Source organism: Rutidosis leptorrhynchoides, chromosome 8, assembly GCF_046630445.1.
Source record: "Rutidosis leptorrhynchoides isolate AG116_Rl617_1_P2 chromosome 8, CSIRO_AGI_Rlap_v1, whole genome shotgun sequence".
NCBI classification, from domain to species: domain Eukaryota; kingdom Viridiplantae; phylum Streptophyta; class Magnoliopsida; order Asterales; family Asteraceae; genus Rutidosis; species Rutidosis leptorrhynchoides.
The window spans coordinates 166,959,417-166,986,479 of NC_092340.1; the positions used below are offsets into that span (position 1 = coordinate 166,959,417).

Genomic DNA, 27,063 nt, shown 5'->3' on the forward strand with positions numbered 1-27,063 from the left:
AACAAGAAAAGGCTTGAGATTGAAGGCATTGGAGATGTTATATTGAGTATTACTCTTGGATCTAGTTGGACTTTGAAAGACGTGAGGTACATTCCTAAACTTAAGAGGAAACTTATCTCGGTCGGTCAATTAGATGATAAATGTAATGCGGTTACTTCTAAAAACCTCCAATGGAAGGTGATTAAGGGTAGTTTTATCGAGGCTCGTTGAGATAAAAGGAGAACTCTTAATATGGTTAAAGTGTTTGATGAAGACACGGTGATTGCTACGGTTGATGTTGGGCCGAGTGTATACTCTATGTCGCCGAAGACTTGGGAATATGAGTGAGAAAAGTATGAACATGCTTATTTCGAGTGGGAGAATTTTGGATTTGAAAAAGGTGGAACTTGGGTTTTTAAAGATTTGTGTTTATGGGAATTAAAAGAAGGTGACTTTTGGGAAATTGGGGAATGCGCCCAAGTTGGAGATATTGGAGTTAGTTCATGTGGATGTGTTTGGTCCAACAAATGAAGAATCACATGGATGTTCTCGTTATTATGTCACCTTCATGAACACTCCACTCAAAAGGTATGGGTTTATTTTCTTAAAGCTAAATCTGATGTGTTTGATATTTTGTAAAGTGAAAAGCTAAGGTAGAGAATGAGACTAAGCTAAAGATCAAGTACTTGAAGTCAGGTAATGGAGGAGAATATGGTAGTTTTGAGTTTAAAGACCATTGTGCAAAGCTCGGTATTAAAATGTTGAAGATGATACCGGAGACACTGTAACATAATGAGGTTGTCAAACGTATGATTGTACGTTAAATGAAAGCGCTATGAGTATGAGACTACATGTCAGTTTTCCTATGATGTTTTGGGCGGATGCAGTCAATACCGCGGCTCACTTAATCAATAGGGGACCCTCAACACCGTTGGGTGTTTAAATTTCCGAGGAAGAATGGAAAGGTAAAAAGGTGAGTTATGGTCATCTTAGAATGTTTTGGTGTAATGCAGATGTGAAAACCAAATATGCGGATAGAGACAAGCTTGAGGCTAAGTCAAAGAAGTGTACTTTCATTTATGGTTCAGATGAAATGGGTAATTTTTGTTGGGATAACGAGGTTAGAAAAGTGTTCCTCTCGCGGGATGTTACTTTTAATGAAGACTCGGTTTATGGAAAATCAGAAATGGCGTACCCTAAAATGAATTATGTTACTTTTGACGATGATTCTATTGTTGATCTTGTAGGTTCTAATGGGATTTCGGGTAACAATGAATTTTCTCATAACAATGAGGCGTCGAAAATAACAACAATGGGGATGGTTTAGAAAGCGCTAATAATTCCGAAGAGAGTTCTGGTGATAAAGATCCTATCAATGAAGCCGGTTCAACCATTCCGGTTGTTCCTACACAAACATGCTTGACTAGAGTACCCAAGCCTAATCCTACGTACTCTCCATCAACAAACTGCTTGCTCAATATAAAGAATAGTGAACTCGAAAGTTACTTTGAGGCTAACAATCCAAAAAATTCATACAATGGGAGCTTTCCATGAATAAGGAGATGGGGGTAACTTGAGAATAATGAAACTTGGTCACTAGTGAAACTACTTCATGATAAAAGGACGTTGCAAAAAAATGGGTGTATCGTATTAAGAGGGAGGTATGGTAAGAAAAGATACAAGGCTCGGTTGTGGTTAAAGGCTTTCAACACTGGTAGTTAAAATGACTACTATTCGATTGGTACTTTGTATGGTTGCATCCGAGGACTTACATCTAGAACAATTAGATGTGAATACCGTATTCTTACATGATGATCTTGATGAGGAGATGTATATGAAGAAACTCGAGGGCTTTGAGGTAAAGGGTAAAGAGAAGTGGGTTTGTAAGTTACGTAAAAGTTTGTATGGAAGGATGCAAGAGCCTCGACAATGGTACTTGAAGTTTAATGATTTTATGAAGAGAGTGGGTTCTTTGTTGTGAGATGTATCATTATTGCTACATGAATAAATTCAAGTCCACTTATATAATTTTATTGTGCTAAGTAAATACTCGGTATGAGTATTGTCTGTGATGGTTTAAAAGGTACTCTACACTTGTCTCAATCCTAATATATTGAGAAAGTTGTATAAAAGTTCAACATGGATAAAGCAATGGCCTCTTTGGGTGGTACGGTAAAATTATCAAAGAGTCAATCAACTAAATCGGAGGAAGATAGAGCGGACATGAAAAAGGTTCTGTATGCATCGATCATGGGTGCGTTATGTATGTCATGGTTTTGTACAAGATCGTATATTGCCCATTCTATGAGAGTAGTTAGCATTTATATGTTTAATCGGGAAAAGAGCATTGGGTAGTGGTCAAATGGTTGCTTCGGTATTTGAAAGGTACTTCTAGTACGAGATTGTGCTTCACTAAAAGAAATGTCATACTTAGGGGTTACGTGGATGATAATTTGGGTGGATGTGATTATTCGGGTAGAAGCACTACAGGTCATGTGTAAGAGGTTGGTAAAATGACGGTTGGTTGGTTATCTCGATTACAAAGAAATGTTGCTCTATCTACAAACGAATCCGAATTGTAGTGACCAGAACTTTTCCATGTTTATATATATTAAATGAAATTGTTATTTACATGATTAAGTTTTTCCAACATGTTAAGCAATCAAACTTGTTAAGACTTGATTAATTGAAATAGGTTTCGTATAGACAATTGACCACCCAAGTTGACCGGCGATTCACGAACGTTAAAACTTGTAAAAACTATATGATGACATATATATGTATATATGTATATATATATATATATATAGTTAACATGATATTATGATAAGTATGTATCTCATTAAGTATATTAACAATGAACCACATATGTAAAAACAAGACTACTAACTTAAGGATTTCGAAACGAGACATACATGTAACGATTATCGTTGTAACAACATTTAAATATATATATATATCATATTAAGATATATTAATACATCATAATATCATGATAAGGTAATAATTTAATATCTCATTAGATATAATAAACAATGGGTTAACAACATTTAACAAGATCTTTAACTTAAAGGTTTCAAAACAACATTTACATATAACGACTAACGATGACTTAACGACTCAGTTAAAATGTATATACATGTAGTGTTTCAATATGTATTCATACACTTTTGAAAGACTTCAAGACACTTATCAAAGTACTTCTACTTAATCAAAATGCTTACGATTACATCCTCATTCATTTTCATCAATAATTCTACTCGTATGCACTCGTATTTGTACTTGTACAATACATAGCTTCTAAATGTATTTACTATTGGTATATACACTCCAATGATCAGCTCTTAGCAGCCCATGTGATTCACCTAACCATGTGGGAACCATCATTTAACATCTAGCATGACTTATGAGCAAGGAAACAAAAACAAGAACTCCTTTTAACCCCATTCACCTTCACCACTCACCACCTACTCCATTTCACTTCCAATTTTCTTCCCAATTCTCTCTCAAAACACACACACACTCTTTCATGAACGTCTAAGTTACTATTTTTCCAGCAAAAATCATCCAATACAAGCTTTGGTTATTACCTATAATCATCATAAAAACAATTACTCAAGAACACATCAAGAACACTTCCAAGTTTACAAGTTTACTTCCAAGTTTCCTAATCCATTCCAAGCAAACATCTAAGATCAAGAAACCTTTGGTATTTACAGTAGGTTATCTTTCTAAATCAAGGTAATATTCATATTTAAGCTTTGATTCAATTTCTATAACTATAACTATCTTAATTCGAGTAATAATCTTACTTGAACTTGTTTTTGTGTCATGATTCTATTTCAAGAACTTCCAAGCCATCAAAGATCCTTTGAAGCTCAAGTTATTTTTTAATCATTTCCAGTAGGTTTACCTACTAAACTTGAGATAGTAATGATGTTCATAACATCATTCGATTCATATATGTATAACTATCTTATTCGAAGATTTGAACATATAATCACTAGAACATAGTTTAGTTAATTCTAAACTTGTTCGCAAACAAAAGTTAATCCTTCTAAATTGACTTTTAAAATCAACTAAACACATGTTCTATATCTATATGATATGCTAACTTAATGATTTAAAACCTGAAAACACAAAAAACACCGTAAAACTGGATATACGCCGTCGTAGTAACACCGCAGGCTGTTTTGGGTTAGTTAATTAAAAACTATGATAAACTTTGATTTAAAAGTTGTTCTTCTGGAAAAATGATTTTTCTTATGAACATGAAACTATAACCAGAAATCATGGTTAAACTCAAAGTGGAAGTATGTTTTCCAAAATGGTTATCTAGACGTCGTTCTTTCGACTGAAATGACTACCTTTACAAAAACGACTTATAACCTATATTTCTGACTATAAACTTATACTTTTTCTGTTTAGATTCATAAACTTAAGTTCAACATGAAACCATAGCAACTTTAATCACTCAAAACGGATTTAAAACGAAGAAGTTATGGGTAAAACAAGATTGGATATTTTTGCTTGTTGTTGCTACGTGAAAATTGGTAACAAATCTATATTAATCATATCCTAGCTAACTCATATTGTATTATACATGTATTCTAATTTATTATGTAATCTTGGGATACCATAGACACGAATACAATGTTATGACATATCATATCGACCCATCTATATATATATTTCGGAACAACCATAGACACTCTATATGCAGTAATGTTGGAGTTAGCTATACAGGGTTGAGGTTGATTCCAAAATATTATATATACTTTGAGTTATGATCTAGCCTGAGGCTTGTATACACGAGGTCGTAAATTGTTTTGAGATAATATATATTGCTTTATTTTCTGTACATCTAACTGTGGACAACTAGTTGTAGGTTACTAACGAGGACAGCTGACTTAATAAACTTAAAACAGCAAAACGTATTAAAAATGTTGTAAATATATTTTGAACATACTTTGATATATATGTACATATTTTTTATAGGTTCGTGAATCAACCAGTGGCCAAGTCTTACTTCCCGATGAAGTAAAAATCTGTGAAAGTGACTTATAGTCCCACTTTTAAAATCTAATATTTTTGGATGAGAATACATGCAGTTTTATAAATATTTTACAAAATAGACACAAGTAAATGAAACTACATTCTATGGCTGGATTATTAAACCGAATATGCCCCTTTTTAGTCTGGTAATCTAAGAATTAGGGAACAGACACCCTAATTGACGTGAATCCTAAAGATAGATCTATTGGGCCCAACGAGCCCCATTCAAAGTACCGGATGCTTTAGTACTTCGAATTCATCATGTCCGAAGGGAGTCCCGGAATGATAGGGGATATTCTATATGCATCTTGTTAAGGTCGGTTACCAGGTGTTCACCATATGAATGATTTTTATCTCTCTGTATGGGATGTATATTAAAATATGAAATCTTGTGGTCTATTATTACGATTTGATAATTATATAGGTTAAACCTATAACTCACCAACATTTTTATTAACATTTAAAGCATGTTTATTCTCAGGTGATTATTAAGAGCTTCCGCTGTTGCATGCTAATATATGGACAAGATGTGGTGTCAGCATGCTTGTATAATATTGTTTAAAACTGCATTCGAGATTTACTTTGTTGTGACATATTAAAATTGTAAACCAATATGTATTGGTCGTGTGTAAGTGTGATATTTTAGATTATCATTTCTGGATAATCTAGGTGGTGACTGTTTAACCTTGTCGATAAATTAAAGGTTATGGTTTGTTTTAAAAACGAATGCAGTCTTTGAAAAACGTCTCATATAGAGGTCAAAACCTCGCAACAAAATCAATTAATATGGAACGTTTATAATCAATATGAACGAGACATTTCAGTTGGTATCCGAGCGTTGGTCTTAGAGAACCAGAAATTTGCATTAGTGTGTCTTATCGAGTTTGTTAGGATACATTAGTGAGTCTGGACTTCGACCGTGTTTTCTTTAAAAATGATTGCTTAACACTTTTGTTGAAAACTACAAATTGTAACATGTAAATATTATGTGATATATTAATCTCTTAACATGTTTGATATTGTGTGATAGATGTCTATCTCTAGTACAAATACCATCGACAAACCTAATAATAATGAATAGTCGAATATATATTGAGAAGATTCACAAATTCCCGAAGAGGAACCGGAAGAGGAGGAACCAGAAGAAGTGGAACCGGAAGAGGAGGAACCGAAAGAAGAGGAACCGGAAGAAGAAGAGGTTCCGGAGGAAGAAATGTTGATACCTACAATAAATCGATTAAATAAAAGAAAATCCTCAACCAACGGACCAAAGTTAAAAATGGTCAATGGTGTTTCCGCCAAGGAAGCAAAATATTGGGAAGATTACCAATTTTCCGATAAATCGGATCCCGATGAGGATTCCGATGATGTTATAGAAATTACCTAGACTCAATTTAATAAAGCAAAAGAAAATAATAGGGGAAAAGGTATAAAAATAGAGAAACCTGATTTCAACCCCGATGAACTTTATATATATCGTAAACACCCGTATTTCTTAGATTTTAATAATAACCCGGGAACCTCTAAACCACCCGGTTTTTCTAAACCATTGTGGAAAACGACGGCTCGTATTAGAGGAACACCATATATCCCTAGAAAATTAGTAAAACGAACCAAATCCGAAGAAGAAGAAACCAGTGATTCAGATTAGAGGGTTGTAATCATGTTATGTATTATATGTATTGTAGTGTGCTTGTACTTTTATGTTCTATGTAAAAATTGCTTGTATTGTTTGTTAATTATCTTTTACAAATCTAATCCTTGTCTATTTTACAGTATAAAAACACAAAATGGACGTTAAGGGTAGACAACCGAATATTTTAGAAGATCTACCAGAGGATATGATTGAGGAAATCTTGTCTAGATTCGGTCAGATTTCATCAGCACATTTAGTTATGGAAAAATTAACTTGTCAAACATTTGAAAGACTTTCCAGAAATGCCTTAGTTTATAAAAGGCTTTCCTTTGATAGGTGGGGTATATCACATTGGGGAGACCTTAAGTTACGCCGTGTTTTCTTTAAAGCGTTAAATGCGGGGAACCCAAATGCAATTTTACGCTATGGGTTAAGAACCTGTTTTGACTCAACATATCCCAACATAGGACTCCGTTCTTTAGAAAGAGCTTCTAACATGCAACATAAAGAAGCATGTTATGCTTACAGGTTAATAATGTTCGCTTCTCATCAAATTGAGAAAAAGAACATTGGGTTGCAACTTTTAAATAAAACATTCCCACAAGTGACGGACTCGGTAGTTGAGGTGAGAAACAAGGTTTTTAGATTATTACAGGGCTGTTGGGCATTACGAAACCCTCATCCTTTTGACGACGTTACAACATGCTGCCTAGCTAATGGTCATAATGGTTATCTGCTATATAACCAAGGATGGGAAATAATATTAGTACAACCAGAATGCATGACTTGTTTATGGACTTATGAACTACGTGTCTTTATTACTTTTGCTGAACGGCTTGCGTATTAACTAGAATTTCCTTTATAGCTGTAGGGTAACAAGTTATTATGTGCTATATTTCATCATATATGTATAATAGTGGTATTGTATGTTTGTAAAATATTGTATAAAAGTTTGAACGCGAAATATTATTGTAATAAGTTTTTCATATAGAATCGTAGTAGTTAAATTGTATAATAGCTACTAAGTATGAACTTAACGGGTAGGTACTACCCGAATTAAAACTATAAAATGCAAATATGAAGAAAAAGCTTTTATAAATAAGTTCATATTATGCTACGAAATACTATTGACTACTCTTAAATTCTATATGATTAACTCAATTCTTTTGGCTATTTTTGAAGGAAATGGCACCGACAACTCGTCAGAACTTGAACATGAGTGAGGAAGACTTCCGTGTTTTCCTTGCTGTGAACATAGCCGCAGTGCAGGCCACAATGCAAAATAACAACAATAACTCTGGTTCTAGCAGTGGAACAAATCCCACAAGAAATCATGTAGGATGTTCCTACAAAGAATTCACTGCCTGCAAACCTTTGGAATTTCATAGAACCGAGGGTCCAATTGGATTGAAACGGTGGACCGAGAAGGTCGAATCGGTGTTTGCCATAAGTAAGTGTACTGAAGAGGATAAAGTTAAGTACGCTATGCATACCTTCACAGGTACTGCGTTAACGTGGTGGAACACCTATCTTGAACAGGTAGGACAAAATGCTGCTTACGCACTACCGTGGTCGGCATTCAAGCAATTGATGAACGAGCAGTACCGTCCTAGAAATGAAGTCAATAAGCTCAAGGTAGAACTTAGAGAGTTACGAACACAAGGATTCGACATTACCACATATGAACGACGATTCAAAGAGTTATGCCTATTGTGTCCGGGAGCGTTCGAAGATGAAGAAGAGAAGATCGACGCGTTTGTAAAAGGGTTACCAGTAAGGATTCAAGAAGATGTGAGTTCACACGAGCCCGCTTCCATACAGAAGGCAAGTCGAATGGCTCATAAAATCATAAATCAGATTGAGGGGAAAATTAAAGAACAGGCGGCCGAAGAAGCCAACACGAAACAACTCAAGAGGAAGTGGGAGGAAAACGGTGACAAGAGTCACCAGTACAACAACAATAACAATTACAACCACAACCGCAACAACAATCACAACAATAACCGTAATCCTAACAATAACTACAACAAATGTCCCAACAACAACAACAATAACAACAACTACAATAACCGTTTCAACAACAATAACAATCCCAACAACAACCTTAATAACAACAAACAACAGAAACAACCATGCTTCAGGTGTGCAGAGTACCATCTAAATGCGTTTTGCACAACAGTTTGCACCAAGTGTGATGTGATGATCGCTCCAAATCCATATGGATGAACATGTCATTCATCGATTTCATTACGAGGTATTTGACCTCTATATGATACGTTTTGTAAACATTGCATTCTTTTGAAAAGGCACACCATAAATGAATATTTAAATCAAATATTTTCGACATCTGATGATTTCTACATATAGACAATCACCGTAATATAACAGTTTACAATAGTACTTCCATTGACAATGCAGTCAAAATAAGATACATGGTGATCATTTGGTGAATGCAACATTTCCTTGAAAAATATGCCATGTATGACTCCATGCACATAGCTTGTCTAACATATAAGCAAACAGCGGAAGACTTCTAGGAAACCTGAGAATAAACATGCTAACAAGTGTCAACACAAAGGTTGGTGAGTTCATAGTTTTATTGGTTCGTATAATCTGTATATAAAGGTGGATCACAAGATTTCAGTTGTTTCATCCAGAAATGTTTATCAAAATATTCTACAAGATTGAGCACCCTGGTAACTAAGCTTTAACGTTATAATAAGTACCCCTGTTTTAATATACATGCAACCAACATGTACAGTACACGCAATCCAACGTGTACTAAACTTAAATATCTACGTCTGTTTTATAGTTCAGGCTAGGGTTTCTATACCTGGAATAGACGGGGATGTCAAGCCCTATGGATCCATATATAACTACTCGCGTCCACCAGTTCTTATAACCGGTAGTTACTAGTTACCAAAGCTAAGGGATTTTCAGTTCAAACTCAGTGTAGAATTTAGTATGTACTTGTGTCCATTGCGTTTAAAATGAATTCCATGTATTCTCAGCCCAAAAATATATATAAAAAGGGAGTAATGAAACTCACCTTAGCAGTATATAAAGTCATTCACCAAAATGTAATCGAAACTCGGATTACCAAATAACCGTAGATCTCAACCTAAAGAACATATGTTGGTCAATAAATGTCTATCAAGCTAGGTCAGGTCATAGTGTATCACAATCCTAATGCTCGAGATCGACATACAAAAGTTATCTAAAGTTATTTCAAAAAGTCAATTTTGACAGTTGTTTAACAAAAGGAGACGTGTCCTATATAAGGATTCATTTACTCGGCTGGTAATATTCAAAAATACACTTTATCAATCTTATTAACAAGTTGTTTAAATATCAATTGCAGATTCAAAAGCAATTTCAATTAACGTTAATCATAATTCAGTTGATCATAACTTTTAATTCGTTCACCGAAATTACGCAATTTCTAAATGAAAAGTTATTGATTTTTCGCCAGCTTTCCAAAAACATGTATATCATATACCTTTTACCAGTAATATATGTATTTAATTCGTGATTCATTATAAACTATTTAATGAAAAAATTTAGTATACAAGTATGTGTAAATATATATACTCGAGCACTAGACATGGATATATAATTAATATATAAAAGATAATATATGAATGCTCATGTATCAATATTGAGATTCAATATTACAGGAAAGTACGTAGACGCAACAGAGATGATAAATACTAGATTGACCTTACGAGCATACCCTCGAATCATACTCATAACTTCCATAGCTATAACCTCGTCGTAATATTTTATATAAAATACTAATAATAACGGTAATAATAATAAGATTAATAATAATATTAATCTTAATAATAATAATAATAATAATAATAATAATAATAATAATAATAATAATAATAATAATAATAATAATAATAATATAATAATAATAATAATAATAATAATAATAATAATAATAATAATAATAATAATATAAATAAATAATAATAATAAAATCAGAGGGAGTAATATGTATTCGGATATGTGTGTGTTATAAGTGCAGGAACCAGCTCGATTTATAGATGTTTTCTGAATTTCCTTCCCATGCGATCGCATGGGAAACTAGTGTAAAGGCCATGCGATCGCATGGCTTCGCTGTCCAGCTCAAAATGATTTTGTCTCGTTGTTTGTCGACATAATATTTAATTATATATAATATATATAATTTATATAATTAATTATATATTATATTAAATTCACGTGCATAGTCATCACTTGTAAATTTCATTCCGATAAGTCGTACGTCATTACGCGACTTATGTCCCGGCTCCGATTTTTCGAGTGTCCCTTCGTACGCTGAGAAAACTTGTAATTTACATTTTGGAACATGTACCCTTGTCAAAATATAGCCTTAAATTATCCCTAAACTATACCACTCAAAGTATATCTTAAACTTTCGAGTGTTTTGGTCATTTACTTCCATAAATCATCGTCTCGTAGTATATACATATACATATATACATTTTCATTTTGAAATAGTGTCTTACTGTAGCAAAGTTACTGCAGTAAAGTTTTTTTACTGTAGCAAATAGTGATTTTCGAAAACACTGTAGCTTTTCGGGTACTGTAGCAATTCGTAAATACTGTAGCAAATTAGTGTTTTACTAGTTCATCTTAAACGTTTTAGTTAACTTATCTAAATATCAATCGAATCAATAATCGAATGTTACTATCGTTTATTAAATAACTTGAAATCATATATATATATATATATATATGCACATTAAGTTATATATATTGTTCATGAATCTTCGAGAACAGTCAAAGAATAATTGATTACATGAATATATTTCCAAAAATTTTGTGACTCAACATTACAGACTTTGCTTATCGTGTTGGAAACGTTATAGATTAAGTTTAAATTTGGTCAGAAATTTCCGGGTCATCACATGTGAAATGTCCCATTCATATTGATTATAAACGTTCCATATTAATTGATTTCGTTGCGAGGTTTTGACCTCTATATGAGACATTTTTCAAAGACTGCATTCATTTTTAAAACAACCATAACCTTTATTTTATCAATAAAGGTTTTAAAAACATTACGTAGATTATCAAATAATGATAATCTAAAATATACTGTTTACACACGACCATTACATAATGGTTTACAATAGAAATATATTACATCGACATATGTTTCTTGAATGCAGTTTTTACACAATATCATACAAACATGGACTCCAAATCTTGTCCTTATTTTAGTATGCAACAGCGGAAGCTCTTAGTATTCACCTGAGAATAAACATGCTTTAAATGTCAACAAAAATGTTGGTGAGTTATAAGTTTAACCTATATATATCAAATCGTAACAATAGACCACAAGATTTCATATTTCAATACACATCCCATACATAGAGATAAAAATCATTCATATGGTGAACATCTGGTAACCGACATTAACAAGATGCATATATAAGAATATCCCCATCATTCAGGGACACCCTTCGGATATGATATAAATTTTGAAGTACTAAAGCATCCGGTACTTTGGATGGGGTTTGTTAGGCCCAATAGATCTATCTTTAGGATTCGCGTCAATTAGGGTGTCTGTTCCCTAATTCTTAGATTACCAGACTTAAGAAAAAGGGGCATATTCGATTTCGATAATTCAACCATAGAATGTAGTTTCACGTACTTGTGTCTATTTTGTAAATCATTTATAAAACCTGCATGTATTCTCATCCCAAAAATATTAGATTTTAAAAGTGGGACAATAACTCACTTTCACAGATATTTCCTTCCTCGGAAATAAGACTTGGCCACGGATCAATTCACGAACCTATACAAATATGTACATATATATCAAAGTATGATCAAAATATAATTACAACCATTTTTATTATGTTTTAAAGATTTGAGTGTATTAGGTCAGCTGTCCTCGTTAGTAACCTACAACTAGTTGTCCACAGTTAGATGTACAGAAATAAATCGATATATATATTATCTTGAATCAATCCATGACCCAGTGTATATACATCTCAGGCTAGATCATAACTCAAAGTATATATATTTTTGGAATCAACCTCAACCCTGTATAGCTAACTCCAACATTACTGCATATAGAGTGTCTATGGTTGTTCCAAATAATATATATACATGGGTCGATATGATATGTCAAAACATTTGCATACGTGTCTATGGTATCCTAAGATTACATAATATATTAGAATACATGTATAATACAATATAAGTTAGCTAGGATATGATTTGTATAGATTTGTTAAACATTTCCCGTAGCTAAAAAGATCAAAAATATCCAATCTTGTTTTACCCATAACTTCTTCATTTTAAATCCGTTTTGAGTGAATCAAATTACTATGGTTTCATATTGAACTCTAATTTAAGAATCAAAACAGAAAAAGTATAGGTTTATAGTCGAAAATTTAAGTTACATGTCAATTACTAAAGAGGTAGTCATTTCTGTCGAAAGAACAACATCTTGATGACCATTTTGAAAAACATACTTTCACTTTGAGTTTAACCAAGATTTTTGGATATAGTTTCATGTTCATATGAAAAATCATTTTCCCAGAAGAACAACTTTTAAATCAAAGTTTATCATAGTTTTTAATTATCCAAACCAAAACAGCCCCCGGTTTCACTACGACGGCATATATCCGATTTTATGGTGTTCATCGTGTTTCCAGGTTTTAAATCATTAAGTTAGCATATCATATAGATATAGAACATGTGTTTAGTTGATTTTAAAAGTCAAGTTAGAAGGATTAACTTTTGTTTGCGAACAAGTTTAGAATTAACTAAACTATGTTCTAGTGATTACAAGTTTAAACCTACAAATAAGATAGCTTTATATGTATGAATCGAATGATGTTATGAACATCATTACTACCTCAAGTTTTCTGGATAAAACTACTGGAAATGAGAAAAATGGATCTAGCTTCAAAGGATCCTTGAATGGCTTGAAAGTTCTTGAAGCAGAATCATGACACGAAAACAGTTCAAGTAAGATTTTCACTCGAAATAAGATTGTTATAGTTGTAGAAATTGAATCAAAGTTTTAATATGAATATTACCTTAAATTAGAAAGATAACCTACTATAAATAACAAAGGTTCCTTGATCTTAGATGATTACTTGGAATGGATTAGAAAGCTTGAAAGTAGACTTGCAAACTTGGAAGTATTCTTGATTTTTATGAAACTATACTTATGGATTTTATGAAGAACACTTAGAACTTGAAGATGGAACTTGAGAGAGATCAATTAGATGAAGAAAATTAAACAATGAAAGTGGTTGTAGGTGTTTTTGGTCGTTGGTATATGGATTAGATATAAAGGATATGTAATTTTGTTTTCATGTAAATAAGTCATGAATGATTACTAATATTTTTGTAATTTTATGAGATATTTCATGCTAGTTGCCAAATGATGGTTCCCAGATGTGTTAGGTGACTCACATGGGCTGCTAAGAGCTGATCATTAGAGTGTATATACCAATAGTACATACATCTAAAAGCTGTGTATTGTACGAGTACGAATACGGGTGCATACGAGTAGAATTGTTGATGAAACTGAACGAGGACGTAATTGTAAGCATTTTTGTTAAGTAGAAGTACTTTGATATGTGTCTTGAAGTCTTTCAAAAGTGTAAGAAGACATATCAAAACACAATATGTATATACATTCTAATGGAGTCGTTAAGTCTTCGTTAGTCGTTAAATGTAAGTGTTGTTTTGAAACCTTTAAGTTAATGATCTCAATTAATGTTGTTAACCCAATGTTTATTATATCAAATGAGATGTTAAATTATTATATTATCATGATATTATGATGTATGAATATCTCTTAATATGATATATACATAAAAATATCGTTACAACGATAATCGTTACATATAAGTCTCGTTTCGTAATTCTTGGGTTAGTAGTCTTGTTTTTACATATGTAGTTCATTGTTAACACACTTAATGATATATTTAAATATCATTTTATCATGTTAAATATAGTGTATCAATATCTTAATATGATACATATGTATTTAGTAGACGTTATCATAACGATAATCGTTATATATATCATTTCGAGTTTCTTAACTTAGTAATCTCATTTCTTATGTATATCACACATTGTTAATATACTTAGTGCGATACTTACTCATCATAATCTTATGTCAACCATATATATATATATATATATGTCTATATATACCACAACATGTAGTTTTTACAATTTTCTAACGTTCGTGAATCGCCGGTCAACATGGGTGATCAATTGTCTATATGAAACCTATTTCATTTAATTAAGTCTTAACAAGTTTGATTGCTTAACACGTTGGAAACATTTAGTCATGTAAATATCAATCTCAATTAATATATATATACATGGAAAAGTTCGGGTCACTACAAAGTGTAAGAGAAGTGGTCATGGCGCGGCAAAATGTGAGGTTTACGGACCAAAGAACAACAAAAATAAAGAAACAAATAAGGTCGGAACAAATAATGCCGATGTAGTTTGTTATAAATGTGGAAAACCGGGCCACATTATTAGAAATTACCCAAACCAAGGAAATACTAATGGGCAAGGCCGCGGAAGAGTTTTCAATATTAATGCGGCAGAAGCGCAGGAAGACCCGGAGCTTGTTACGGGTACGTTTCTTATTGACAATACATCTGCTTATGTTTTATTTGATTCGGGTGCGGATAGAAGCTATATGAGTAAAGATTTTTGTGCTAAATTAAGTTGTCCACTGACGCCTTTGGATAATAAATTTTTACTCGAATTAGAAAACGGTAAATTAATTACAGCAGATAATATATGTCGGAATCGAGAAATTAAGCTGGTTAGTGAAACATTTAAGATTGATTTGATACCAGTAGAGTTAGGAAGTTTTGATGTGATAATTGGCATGGACTGGTTGAAAAAGGTGAGAGCAGAGATCGTATGTTACAAAAATGCAATTCGCATTGTACGGAAAAAAGTAAAACCCTTAATGGTATATGGAGAAAAGCGCAACGCGAAGTTAAATCTTATTAGTAATTTGAAGGCGCAAAAACTAATACGAAAAGGTTGTTACATCATTCTAGCACACATCGAGGAAGTTAAACCTGAAGAAAAGAACATCCGTAATGTTCCTGTCGCAAAAGAATTTCTCGATGTATTTTCGAAAGAATGACTGGGATTACCCCCACATCGATTCGATGAATTTCAAATAGAGCTTGTACTAGGAGCTGCACCAATAGCTCGTGCTCCATTCAAACTCGCACCCAGTGAAATGAAGGAACTCCAAAACCAACTACAAGAACTTTTAGAGCGTGATTTTATATGACCAAGTACATCACCATGGGGAGCTTCTGTTTTGTTTGTCAAAAAGAAGGATGATACATTCAGGTTGTGTATCGACTACTGAGAGTTGAACAAACTTACCATCAAGAACCGTTATCCACTATCGAGAATTGACGACTTATTTGATCAACTACAAGGCTCGTCAGTTTATTCGAAGATTGATTTACGTTCTGGGTATCATCAAATGCGGGTGAAGGAGGATGATATTCCGAAGACTGCTTTCAAAACGCGTTACGGTCATTACGAGTTTATGGTTATGCCGTTTGGGTTGACTAACGCACCAGCTGTGTTCATGGACCTCATGAATCGAGTGTGTGGACCATACCTTGACAAGTTTTTCATTGTTTTCATCGATGACATACTTATTTACTCAAAGAATGATCAAGAGCACGAAGAACATTTGAGAAAAGTGCTAGAGTTGTTGAGGAAAGAAAAACTGTACGCTAAATTTTCAAAGTGTGCATTTTGGTTGGAAGAAGTTCAATTCCTCGGTCACATAGTGAACAAAGAAGGTATTCAGGTGGATCCGGCAAAGATTGAAACCGTTGAAAAGTGGGAAACCCCAAAAACTCCGAAGCATATACGTCAATTTTTAGGATTGGCTGGTTACTACAGAAGATTCATCCAAGATTTTTCCAAAATAGCAAAACCCTTGACTGCATTAACGCATAAAGGGAAGAAATTTGAATGGAAGGATGAGCAGGAGAAAGCATTTCAATTGTTGAAGAAAAAGTTAACTACGGCACCTATATTGTCATTACCTGAAGGGAATGATGATTTTGTGATATATTGTGATGCCTCAAAGCAAGGTCTCGGTTGTGTATTAATGCAACGAACGAAGGTAATTGCTTATGCGTCTAGACAATTGAAGATTCATAAGCAGAATTATACGACGCATGATTTGGAATTAGGCGCGGTTGTTTTTGCATTAAAGACTTGGAGGCACTACTTATATGGGGTCAAAGTATTATATATACCGACCACAAAAGTCTTCAACACATATTTAATCAGAAACAACTGAACATGAGGCAGCGCAGGTGGATTGAATTGTTGAATGATTACGACTTTGAGATTCGTTACCACCCGGGGAAGGCAAATGTGGTAGCCGACGCCTTGAGCAGAAAGGATAGAGAACCCATTCGAGTAAAAGCTATGAATATAATGATTCACAATAACCTTACTACTCAAATAAAGGAGGCGCAACAAGGAGTTTTAAAAGAAAGAAATTTAAAGGATGAAATACCCAAAGGATCGGAGAAGCATCTTAATATTCGGGAAGACGGAACCCGGTATAGGGCTGAAAGAATTTAGGTACCAAAATTTGGAGATATGAGAGAAATGGTACTTAGAGAAGCTCATAAAACCAGATACTCAATACATCCTGGAACGGGGAAGATGTACAAGGATCTCAAGAAACATTTTTGGTAGCCGGGTATGAAAGCCGATGTTGCTAAATATGTAGGAGAATGTTTAACGTGTTCTAAGGTCAAAGCTGAGCATCAGAAACCATCAGGTCTACTTCAACAACCCGAAATCCCGGAATGGAAATGGGAAAACATTACCATGGATTTTATCACTAAATTACCAAGGACTGCAAGTGGTTTTGATACTATTTGGGTAATAGTTGATCGTCTCACCAAATCAGCACACTTCCTGCCAATAAGAGAAGATGACAAGATGGAGAAGTTAGCACGACTGTATTTGAAAGAAGTCGTCTCCAGACATGGAATACCAATCTCTATTATCTCTGATAGGGATGGCAGATTTATTTCAAGATTCTGGCAGACATTACAGCAAGCATTAGGAACTCGTCTAGACATGAGTACTGCCTATCATCCACAAACTGATGGGCAGAGTGAAAGGACGATACAAACGCTTAAAGACATGCTATGAGCATGTGTTATTGATTTCGGAAACAGTTGGGATCGACACCTTCCGTTAGCAAAATTTTCCTACAACAACAGCTACCATTCAAGCATTGAAATGACGCCGTTTGAAGCACTTTATGGAAGAAAGTGCAAGTCTCCGATTTGTTGGAGTGAAATGGGGGATAGACAGATTACGGGTCCGGAGATAATACAAGAAACTACCAAGAAGATCATCCAAATTCAACAACGGTTGAAAACCACCCAAAGTCGACAAAAGAGCTACGCTGACATTAAAAGAAAAGATATAGAATTTGAAATTGGAGATATGGTCATGCTTAAAGTTTCACCTTGGAAAGGCATTGTTCGATTTGATAAACGGGGGAAATTACATCCAAGGTATATTGGACCATTCAAGATTATTGATCGTGTCGGACCAGTTGCTTACCAACTTGAATTACCTCAACAACTCGCGGCTGTACATAACACTTTCCATGTCTCGAATTTGAAGAAATGTTTTGCTAAAGAAGATCTCACTATTCCGTTAGATGAAATCCAAATCAACAAAAAACTTCAATTCATTGAAGAACCCGTCGAAATAATGGATCGTAAGGTTAAAAGACTTAAGCAAAACAAGATACCAATTGTTAAGGTTTGATGGAATGCTCATAGAAGACCCGAGTTCACCTGGGAATGAGAAGATCAGATGAAGAAGAAATACCCGCACTTATTTCCAGAAGATACGTCAACACCTCCAACTGCTTAAAATTTCGGGACGAAATTTATTTAACGGGTAGGTACTGTAGTGACCCGAACTTTTCCATGTTTATATATATTAAATGAAATTGTTATTTACATGATTAAGTGTTTCCAACATGTTAAGCAATCAAACTTGTTAAGACTTGATTAATTGAAATAGGTTTCGTATAGACAATTGACCACCCAAGTTGACCGGCGATTCACGAACGTTAAAACTTGTAAAAACTATATGATGACATATATATGTATATATATAGTTAACATGATATTATGATAAGTATGTATCTCATTAAGTATATTAACAATGAACTACATATGTAAAAACAAGACTACTAACTTAAGGATTTCGAAACGAGACATACATGTAACGATTATCGTTGTAACAACATTTAAATGTATATATATCATATTAAGATATATTAATACATCATAATATCATGATAATGTAATAATTTAATATCTCATTAGATATAATAAACAATGGGTTAACAACATTTAACAAGATCGTTAACTTAAAGGTTTCAAAACAACATTTACATATAACGACTAACGATGACTTAACGACTCAGTTAAAATGTATATACATGTAGTGTTTCAATATGTATTCATACACTTTTGAAAGACTTCAAGACACTTATCAAAGTACTTCTACTTAACCAAAATGCTTACGATTACATCCTCGTTCATTTTCATCAATAATTCTACTCGTATGCACTCGTATTTGTACTTGTACAATACATAGCTTCTAAATGTATTTACTATTAGTATATACACTCCAATGATCAGCTCTTAGCAGCCCATGTGAGTCACCTAACCATGTGGGAACCATCATTTAACATCTAGCATGACTTATGAGCAAGGAAACAAAAACAAGAACTCCTTTTAACCCCACTCACCTTCACCACTCACCACCTACTCCATTTCACTTCCAATTTTCTTCCCAATTCTCTCTCAAAACACACACACTCTTTCATGAATGTCTAAGTTACTATTTTTCCAGCAAAAATCATCAAACACAAGCTTTGGTTATTACCTATAATCATCATAAAAACAATTACTCAAGAACACATCAAGAACACTTTCAAGTTTACAAGTTTACTTCTAAGTTTCCTAATCCATTCCAAGCAATCATCTAAGATCAAGAAACCTTTGTTATATATAGTAGGTTATCTTTCTAAATCAAGGTAATATTCATATTCAAGCTTTGATTCAATTTCTATAACTATAACTATCTTAATTCGAGTAATAATCTTACTTGAACTTGTTTTTGTGTCATGATTCTATTTCAAGAACTTCCAAGCCATCAAAGATCCTTTAAAGCTCAAGTTATTTTTTCATCATTTCTAGTAGGTTTACCTACTAAACTTGAGGTAGTAATGATGTTCATAACATCATTCGATTCATATATGTATAACTATCTTATTCGAAGATTTGAACATATAATCACTAGAACATAGTTTAGTTAATTCTAAACTTGTTCGCAAATAAAAGTTAATCCTTCTAACTTGACTTTTAAAATCAACTAAACACATGTTCTATATCTATATGATATGCTAACTTAGTTATTTAAAACCTGAAAACACGAAAAACACCGTAAAACTGGATATACGCCGTCGTAGTAACACCGCGGGCTGTTTTGGGTTAGTTAATTAAAAACTATGATAAACTTTGATTTAAAAGTTGTTCTTCTGGGAAAATGATTTTTCTTATAAACATGAAACTATATCCAAAAATCATGGTTAAACTCAAAGTGGAAGTATGTTTTTCAAAATGGTCATCTAAACGTCGTTCTTTCGACTGAAATGACTACCTTTACAAAAACGACTTATAACCTATATTTCTGACTATAAACTTATACTTTTTCTGTTTAGATTCATAAACTTAAGTTCAATATGAAACCATAGCAACTTTAATCACTCAAAACGGATTTAAAACGAAGAAGTTATGGGTAAAACAAGATTGGATATTTTTGCTTGTTGTAGCTACGTGAAAATTGGTAACAAATCTATATTAATCATATCCTAGCTAACTCATATTGTATTATACATGTATTCTAATTTATTATGTAATCTTGGGATACCATAGACACGAATACAATGTTTTGACATATCATATCTGTAACAACCCAACCCGTTAACCGACCAAAAACGCAAAATAAAAAAAAATTTTAAAACTGAGCTGTCCAGATGGGGTGCGCGGCGTGCACCCAAACCTGTGCGCGGCGCGTACAGGGCCTGGAAGCCCGCTGTCTACTTTTTCCAATTTTCGCAAAAAAATCTCTTGCTTCCCGACACTTTTAGACCAAACGCTCTTCACAACAATTTATATTAGTTAAAACTAACACGTTCCAATAATAAAATGAGTTTTACGTGACCGGGCCCACATCGACCGTTTTACGACTTTCGTACAAACTACAAGTTTTCGACCACATGATTTTTAACAAAAAATAAAGACCGAGCATGGTGATTGGGGATACGCTACCCAATCCTAATCAATCCAAAAGCAAGATCTTCTAAAGCAACTATGCGAGTCCACTGGTTCCCGCTTACCCGAGCCACCGCATCCATACAATCTATAAAAATGTAAACAACGAGAGGGTAAGCTAACGCTTAGTGAGTGAAAATATACTACATACATATATATGCATTAATTGGACACGCCACACAAATAATTAAATACCGCATACCGGAGCATCCAAGCATAATGGCAAGCTAATCTAAGCATACTGTACGATCACTAAGCAACAAGCAAAATATGCATCAACAAACATAAGTTCACCAACGACGATGTGAACAACGCCAAATAGCTACACCCGGAGGGTTAGCTACATCACGACAATAAAACAATATATATATAACAATATATAAACGAATAAGGTTAACCCCTTAACCCATTACCGAATACCAAACACCACAATGTAGATTGGCCGAACAACCCGAGCCTTAGTGAATTCGCACAACCCGATATTCACTTCTTCACCAATTCAACAACTGAGGTTGGCCGAACTACCCGAGCCTTAGTGAATTCCCACAACCCGAGATTCACTACCTCATCACAAGATGACCGAACAACCCGAGTCATCATGAATCCGCACTACCCGAGATTCACTACCCAAAATATTATGAATACGAGCAAACCGATATTCATTTCCGACACCATAACCCACACCGTCGGGGTTATAAATCCAAATCATAATCCAAGTGATATCGTACACACAAGTGTGCAACTCGCCAACGGTGGTCAACCAAAATGCACAACCGTGCCAATTGGACCTATTACACAAGTCCATAAAAATCCACCTAAATGTGAAGTGAGCTCTATAACCGAGAACCACTTCACCCGACCTGCACCCATCCTACACATACATATGCACATAGGATATTAACACTCACCTTGTCGCCCTGATGAATGCTTCCAAGTAATCCGCAACTCTTCAATGGAAAGTACCTATTCCATTATCACAAATTCAACAACACACTTAGAGTGGATTTACAAACCAACTCAATTCGACACTTAGTGCAAATTCGACCCATTTGCACTTACAAGCACAAACCTAACCCAAACTAACCAATATTCACTAACACGAGTGAAAATGGTCCTAACACATCGATTAAACCCGAACACAAGTGTTAAACACGTGTCTTACCCAATTTGACACCAAAACCCTAATTTTGACCCAATTCAAAATTAGTCTTTCAAACACACAAATGGGTTCCAATACTTCCATAATCACTAAACCTAGTGATTAAACCCAAATACAAGTCCTAATCATGGCCAATTTGTTCACCAACCCAAAATCCACCAACAACAACGATAAACCCGATTACTAGTATCACTAAACCCACTTCAAGAGTTTTAAATGGGTTTCTCTACAAATCAAGTTCAAACCCTAACTTAGAATATCAAATCAAACAATGAAATTCGGAGTTAGAACTTACCACAACAACCAAAACGTAGCTAGGAATGAGGTGAACAACTTTAAAACCCGAGCTTTTGATCAATTCGAACTCCTTCTTCACCAAAACCCCAAATCCCTCTCTAGAAATCTCCCTCTCTCTCTAAGATAGTTTGAGAGTGTTTATGGATGTGAAATGTGATCCAAAACTGAATCCAACCAGCTGATATGGCCTAACATCCGGCCTCAAGTGAAAAGACCAAAAAGCCCCTCATTAAACTCGAAAATAGAAAAAGCAGGATTCTGTCGCTGGGCTAGTGCGCGGCGCGCACCCATGTCTGGGCAGAATCTGAGCTTTGTTTAATTACACAATGCTTCCTGCACTTTATGTAGCATAATTACACTTCCGTATAATAATTATTAGGGTCTTACAACTCTCCCCCACTTAGAATCGATCACGTCCTCGTGATCCTCGTCACTTAACCAAATGGACCACACTCCACGGTTCTCAAACATAAGTTCCAAACCGACTTTCCTAGGCAACTCTTCCCAATGAATCGCCTTAACAACTAAAATCGTCACTCGCGAATTATCAAATCCACCAATCCGAGCACTAAAACCATGCTCGATCCCTCACATCGGGAAAAGCTCAACCAATCTCGAATCGAGATATCAACCTCTAGCATACCATACCAAGTACATCGCTAGGAACAACCGCACATCGAAATAAGGTCAACCATGTCTCAATCTAAGGTCAACAACCGGAAACGATGAAGACCGAACAAAAACGAATCCTTACGGATACGCTTACCACATAACATCCCTTGTAGTGGGCAATACGACCAATACGCAACTATCGTAACATCATAAACAAACGGCTAAAACCGAGAGCGCCCCAACCGACTATGGCAACGCAAATCCCAAGGTGTACAAAATTGACTATTGTCACACCCGTAACAACATGTGAGCGAAACACGGCTATCACATCACTAATCACACGATATGGTCCTCGCGACCCCACCATTGGGGTATAAACAACCAATAGTTCACAACACAACATGGCAGAAACAACCCGAGCCTAAACACATATGGAGGATGGTCGAAACAACCCGAACCTTAGTGAATTCGCAACAACCCGAAATTCACCAACCCAATCCATATTTCCCACAACGAAATGACCGCACAACCCGAGTCATCGTGAATACGCGCAAACCGATATCCACTACCTCCACCACATAGTATAACCGAGGATGGCCGTACAACCCGAGCCTTAGTGAATCCGAACTACCCGACATTCACTACCTCAAACTATGAGTCCAACCAACAGGGACAATCGTACTACCCGAAATATTGTGAATACGAACAACCCGATATTCACGTCCCACAACACAACTCATGAATGGTACTCCCATTCCAATAATGTTATACCATACCGATATAACACTAAACCCATGATGAAGTCAGCGGACCCCGAAGGTCATGCTCCACCAATCAACAATACCATAATGAAGTCAGCGGACCCCAAAGATCATGCTTCACCAATCAACAATACCAAGATGAAGTCAGCGGACCCCGAAGGTCATGCTTCACCAATCTCATACGCACTTTTGGCCTCAAACAACGAGTAGTGCAACATTGCGCTCTGCTACACTATAGTGAACCCTAACGAATACCCCTAACCATCCACACAATCGAGCGAGAACTACCTATATCGAACATAGGCACAAAACAATAATTCTTTACAAGAGAATCCACCACGCACATCCCTTAGCCGAGGGATTTCACCTTGCTCGCCAAACACGCTCATTATCTCTCAACGAGATTACCACATTATCTCCTCGGTGATAATTTATATCCAAAATCATAAGTACAATTTAACCGAAATTGTACTCTACCACAAATCGACCAAAACTAGGTCTCAACACAAGTTTCGGATCTACCATAAGCATTATCCGAATTCTCACCCTAAGGTCTCCTCGTGCGGGAGTGTAACTCCCCCACTTGGAATTACGTTCCATATCCACAATTCGTACAACCGTACAATGCTACCAAAGGTAGACTTTACCCACAATTTGGGTTCACACGACCCTTCACTAAATCTTGCTCCAACCTTGAGCACACGAAGGATTTTAACCAATCCTTAAACACTTCGAACGAAAAGTTCATCACAAACTACACAAACTTTACTCTCACAATCATCCAATTGCTATAGTTTGTCAACTTCCACCTAGTCACTCATGTACCTAAGGGTTTCACTTCGGTACCCTAAGTACAATGAAACCACAACATAATCGGAGTCGAACATCACGCTAGTAGGTATAAAAGAGGCACCTAATGTCGCGTCACGTAGACTCCTTTACCAACATACATCGAGATCCAAAACACTCGATCTCAAAGGTTCCAACTGCCCGACGAACCTCACGGTTCATCAATTTCAACACGAGAGCGAACACGCTCTACATCCGAACACCAAAGCCCATTCCTAAGGCTTGGTAGAACATTTCTCAATACTAAGGAATGCTTGGTTACACCAAGTCTTAACCCCTTCGCCCATTAATCAAAACGTCACCATAGGGTACTTCCATTAGGAACGTCACCCATAACAATAACATGCAAAACACTATGCAACCCACAAACCCGAATGCATCGACACATAAATAAATATTCAAAGGGCATATTTGTTAAAATGAAATGTACCTCAACGTCTTCGGGCGGCATTCGCCACCGCCAACTCGGGACAATCCGGCTTGCGATGTCCCTCTTTATGACAATAGTAGCACATTCCGTCATCACTCTTCGGCATTGTGCAATCCCACAACTTGTGGCCCCTAACACCACAATTGAAACATTTAGGCGCACGAGAACTCGTCGAACCTTTCTCCACATTACCCATACTCGCACTTGCGCCCTTAGTTTTCTTACTTGGAGCACCATACGAATCAACCCTTCTTTTACTTGAAAGCTCCCTAGCTTTCGATCGCGAATATGATTCGAAACCCCTAGCCATGTTAAATAACTCCGCAAACGAGTTCACTTGGGCAATGCTAATTTTGCCCTGCAAATCATCATTCAAAGTCCGATAGAAATCTTCCATCAACATCCGATCATTCCCAATATACTCTGAGAAAAATGAGCCTTCGACATAAAGGTCATCTTTAGAGTATTCAAGTCCATTGATCCTTGTTGCAAATTTCGTAACTCATTCCGCATTTCCGACAAATCGGCTGAAGTCCTGAACTCCTCGAAGAATTTCCTCTTAAACTCGTCCCATGATAACGCCATAAACAGTTCACCTCCGACAAGATCAATCTTACTATCCAACCAATCCTTTGCTCTACCCCGCAACAAGCTCGTAGCGAGCCTTGTCCTCTTCTTGAGAGGACATTCAATCGTTCGAAAACACCCTTCGACATCCGAGATCCAAGTGGTGCTTACCAAGGGATCCGGTTTCCCATCGTACATCAGAGGTTTAGTCCTCATGAAGCTCTTAAGACAACGCTCCATTTCACTACTACTCCAAAATTCGGAATACCTCATATCCATCCGTTCTTCTAATGCACCCATTTGCTCCGTAACGGCGACCGCAACTCTAGTATTAAACTCCTCGTCATTCATCTCGATCTCGTTTCGCGTCGCCATTCTAAAGAATGCAAAACGATTAGTCCACGAACGTATAAAACCATACGCACCACACCGCCCCATCTTGCTAAATACTCATCGTACATCACTTGTTAGACACGATTTGCACCCGTAATAAGGTTTGCAAGTCCTTATTACGCACACACACCGCATCAACTCGTTAGTACAACGACCGCCTCGCTCGATGATATAAATAAACACAAACAAAATTCTACGCGATATAAACACACGCGAGAATTACACCACAACACAATAATATATTAATAATATCCGCATTACTAATATAAACGTTAGTCCACCTACAAACAAGGCACTAACTATAACCCATTTCGACCCGTAATCCTACAAGTCCTGCAACAAATAAGCACACACAAAAGTCTAAGTCTAGGCACCTATCTCAAGTCACCTAAATCCCTTAGACCATGCTCTGATAGCACTTGTAACAACCTAACCCGTTAACCGACCAAAAACGCAAAAAAAAAAAAAATTAAACTGAGCTGTCCAGATGGGGTGTGCGGCGCGCACCCACACCTGTGTGCTGCGCGCACAGGGCCTGGAAGCCCGCTATCCACTTTTTCCAATTTTCGCAAAAAGATCTCTTGCTTCCCGACACTTTTAGACCAAACGCTCTTCACAACAATTTATATTAGTTAAAACTAACACGTTCCAATAATAAAATGAGTTTTACGAGACCGGGCCCACATCAGCCGTTTTACGACTTTCGTACAAACTACAAGTTTTCGACCACATGATTTTTAACACAAAATAAAGACCGAGCATGGCGATTGGGGATACGCTACCCAATCCTAATCAATCTAAAAGCAAGATCTTCTAAAGCAACTATGTGAGTCCACTAGTTCCCGCTTACCCGAGCCACCGCATCCATACAATCTATAAAA

General features: G+C 35.5%; 1 protein-coding gene across 1 annotated transcript in view; it reads right to left on the reverse strand.

The window, feature by feature from the left end:
* Window positions 1–2,067: 2,067 nt before the first annotated feature.
* LOC139863926 (uncharacterized) overlaps window positions 2,068–27,063 on the reverse strand; it is a 106,340-nt gene continuing 81,344 nt past the window's right edge. Inside the window, exon 3 of the mRNA XM_071852526.1 lies at window positions 2,068–2,084. Within this exon, the coding sequence (XP_071708627.1) occupies window positions 2,068–2,084 (17 nt within the window). The remainder of the gene's footprint in view (window positions 2,085–27,063) is intronic.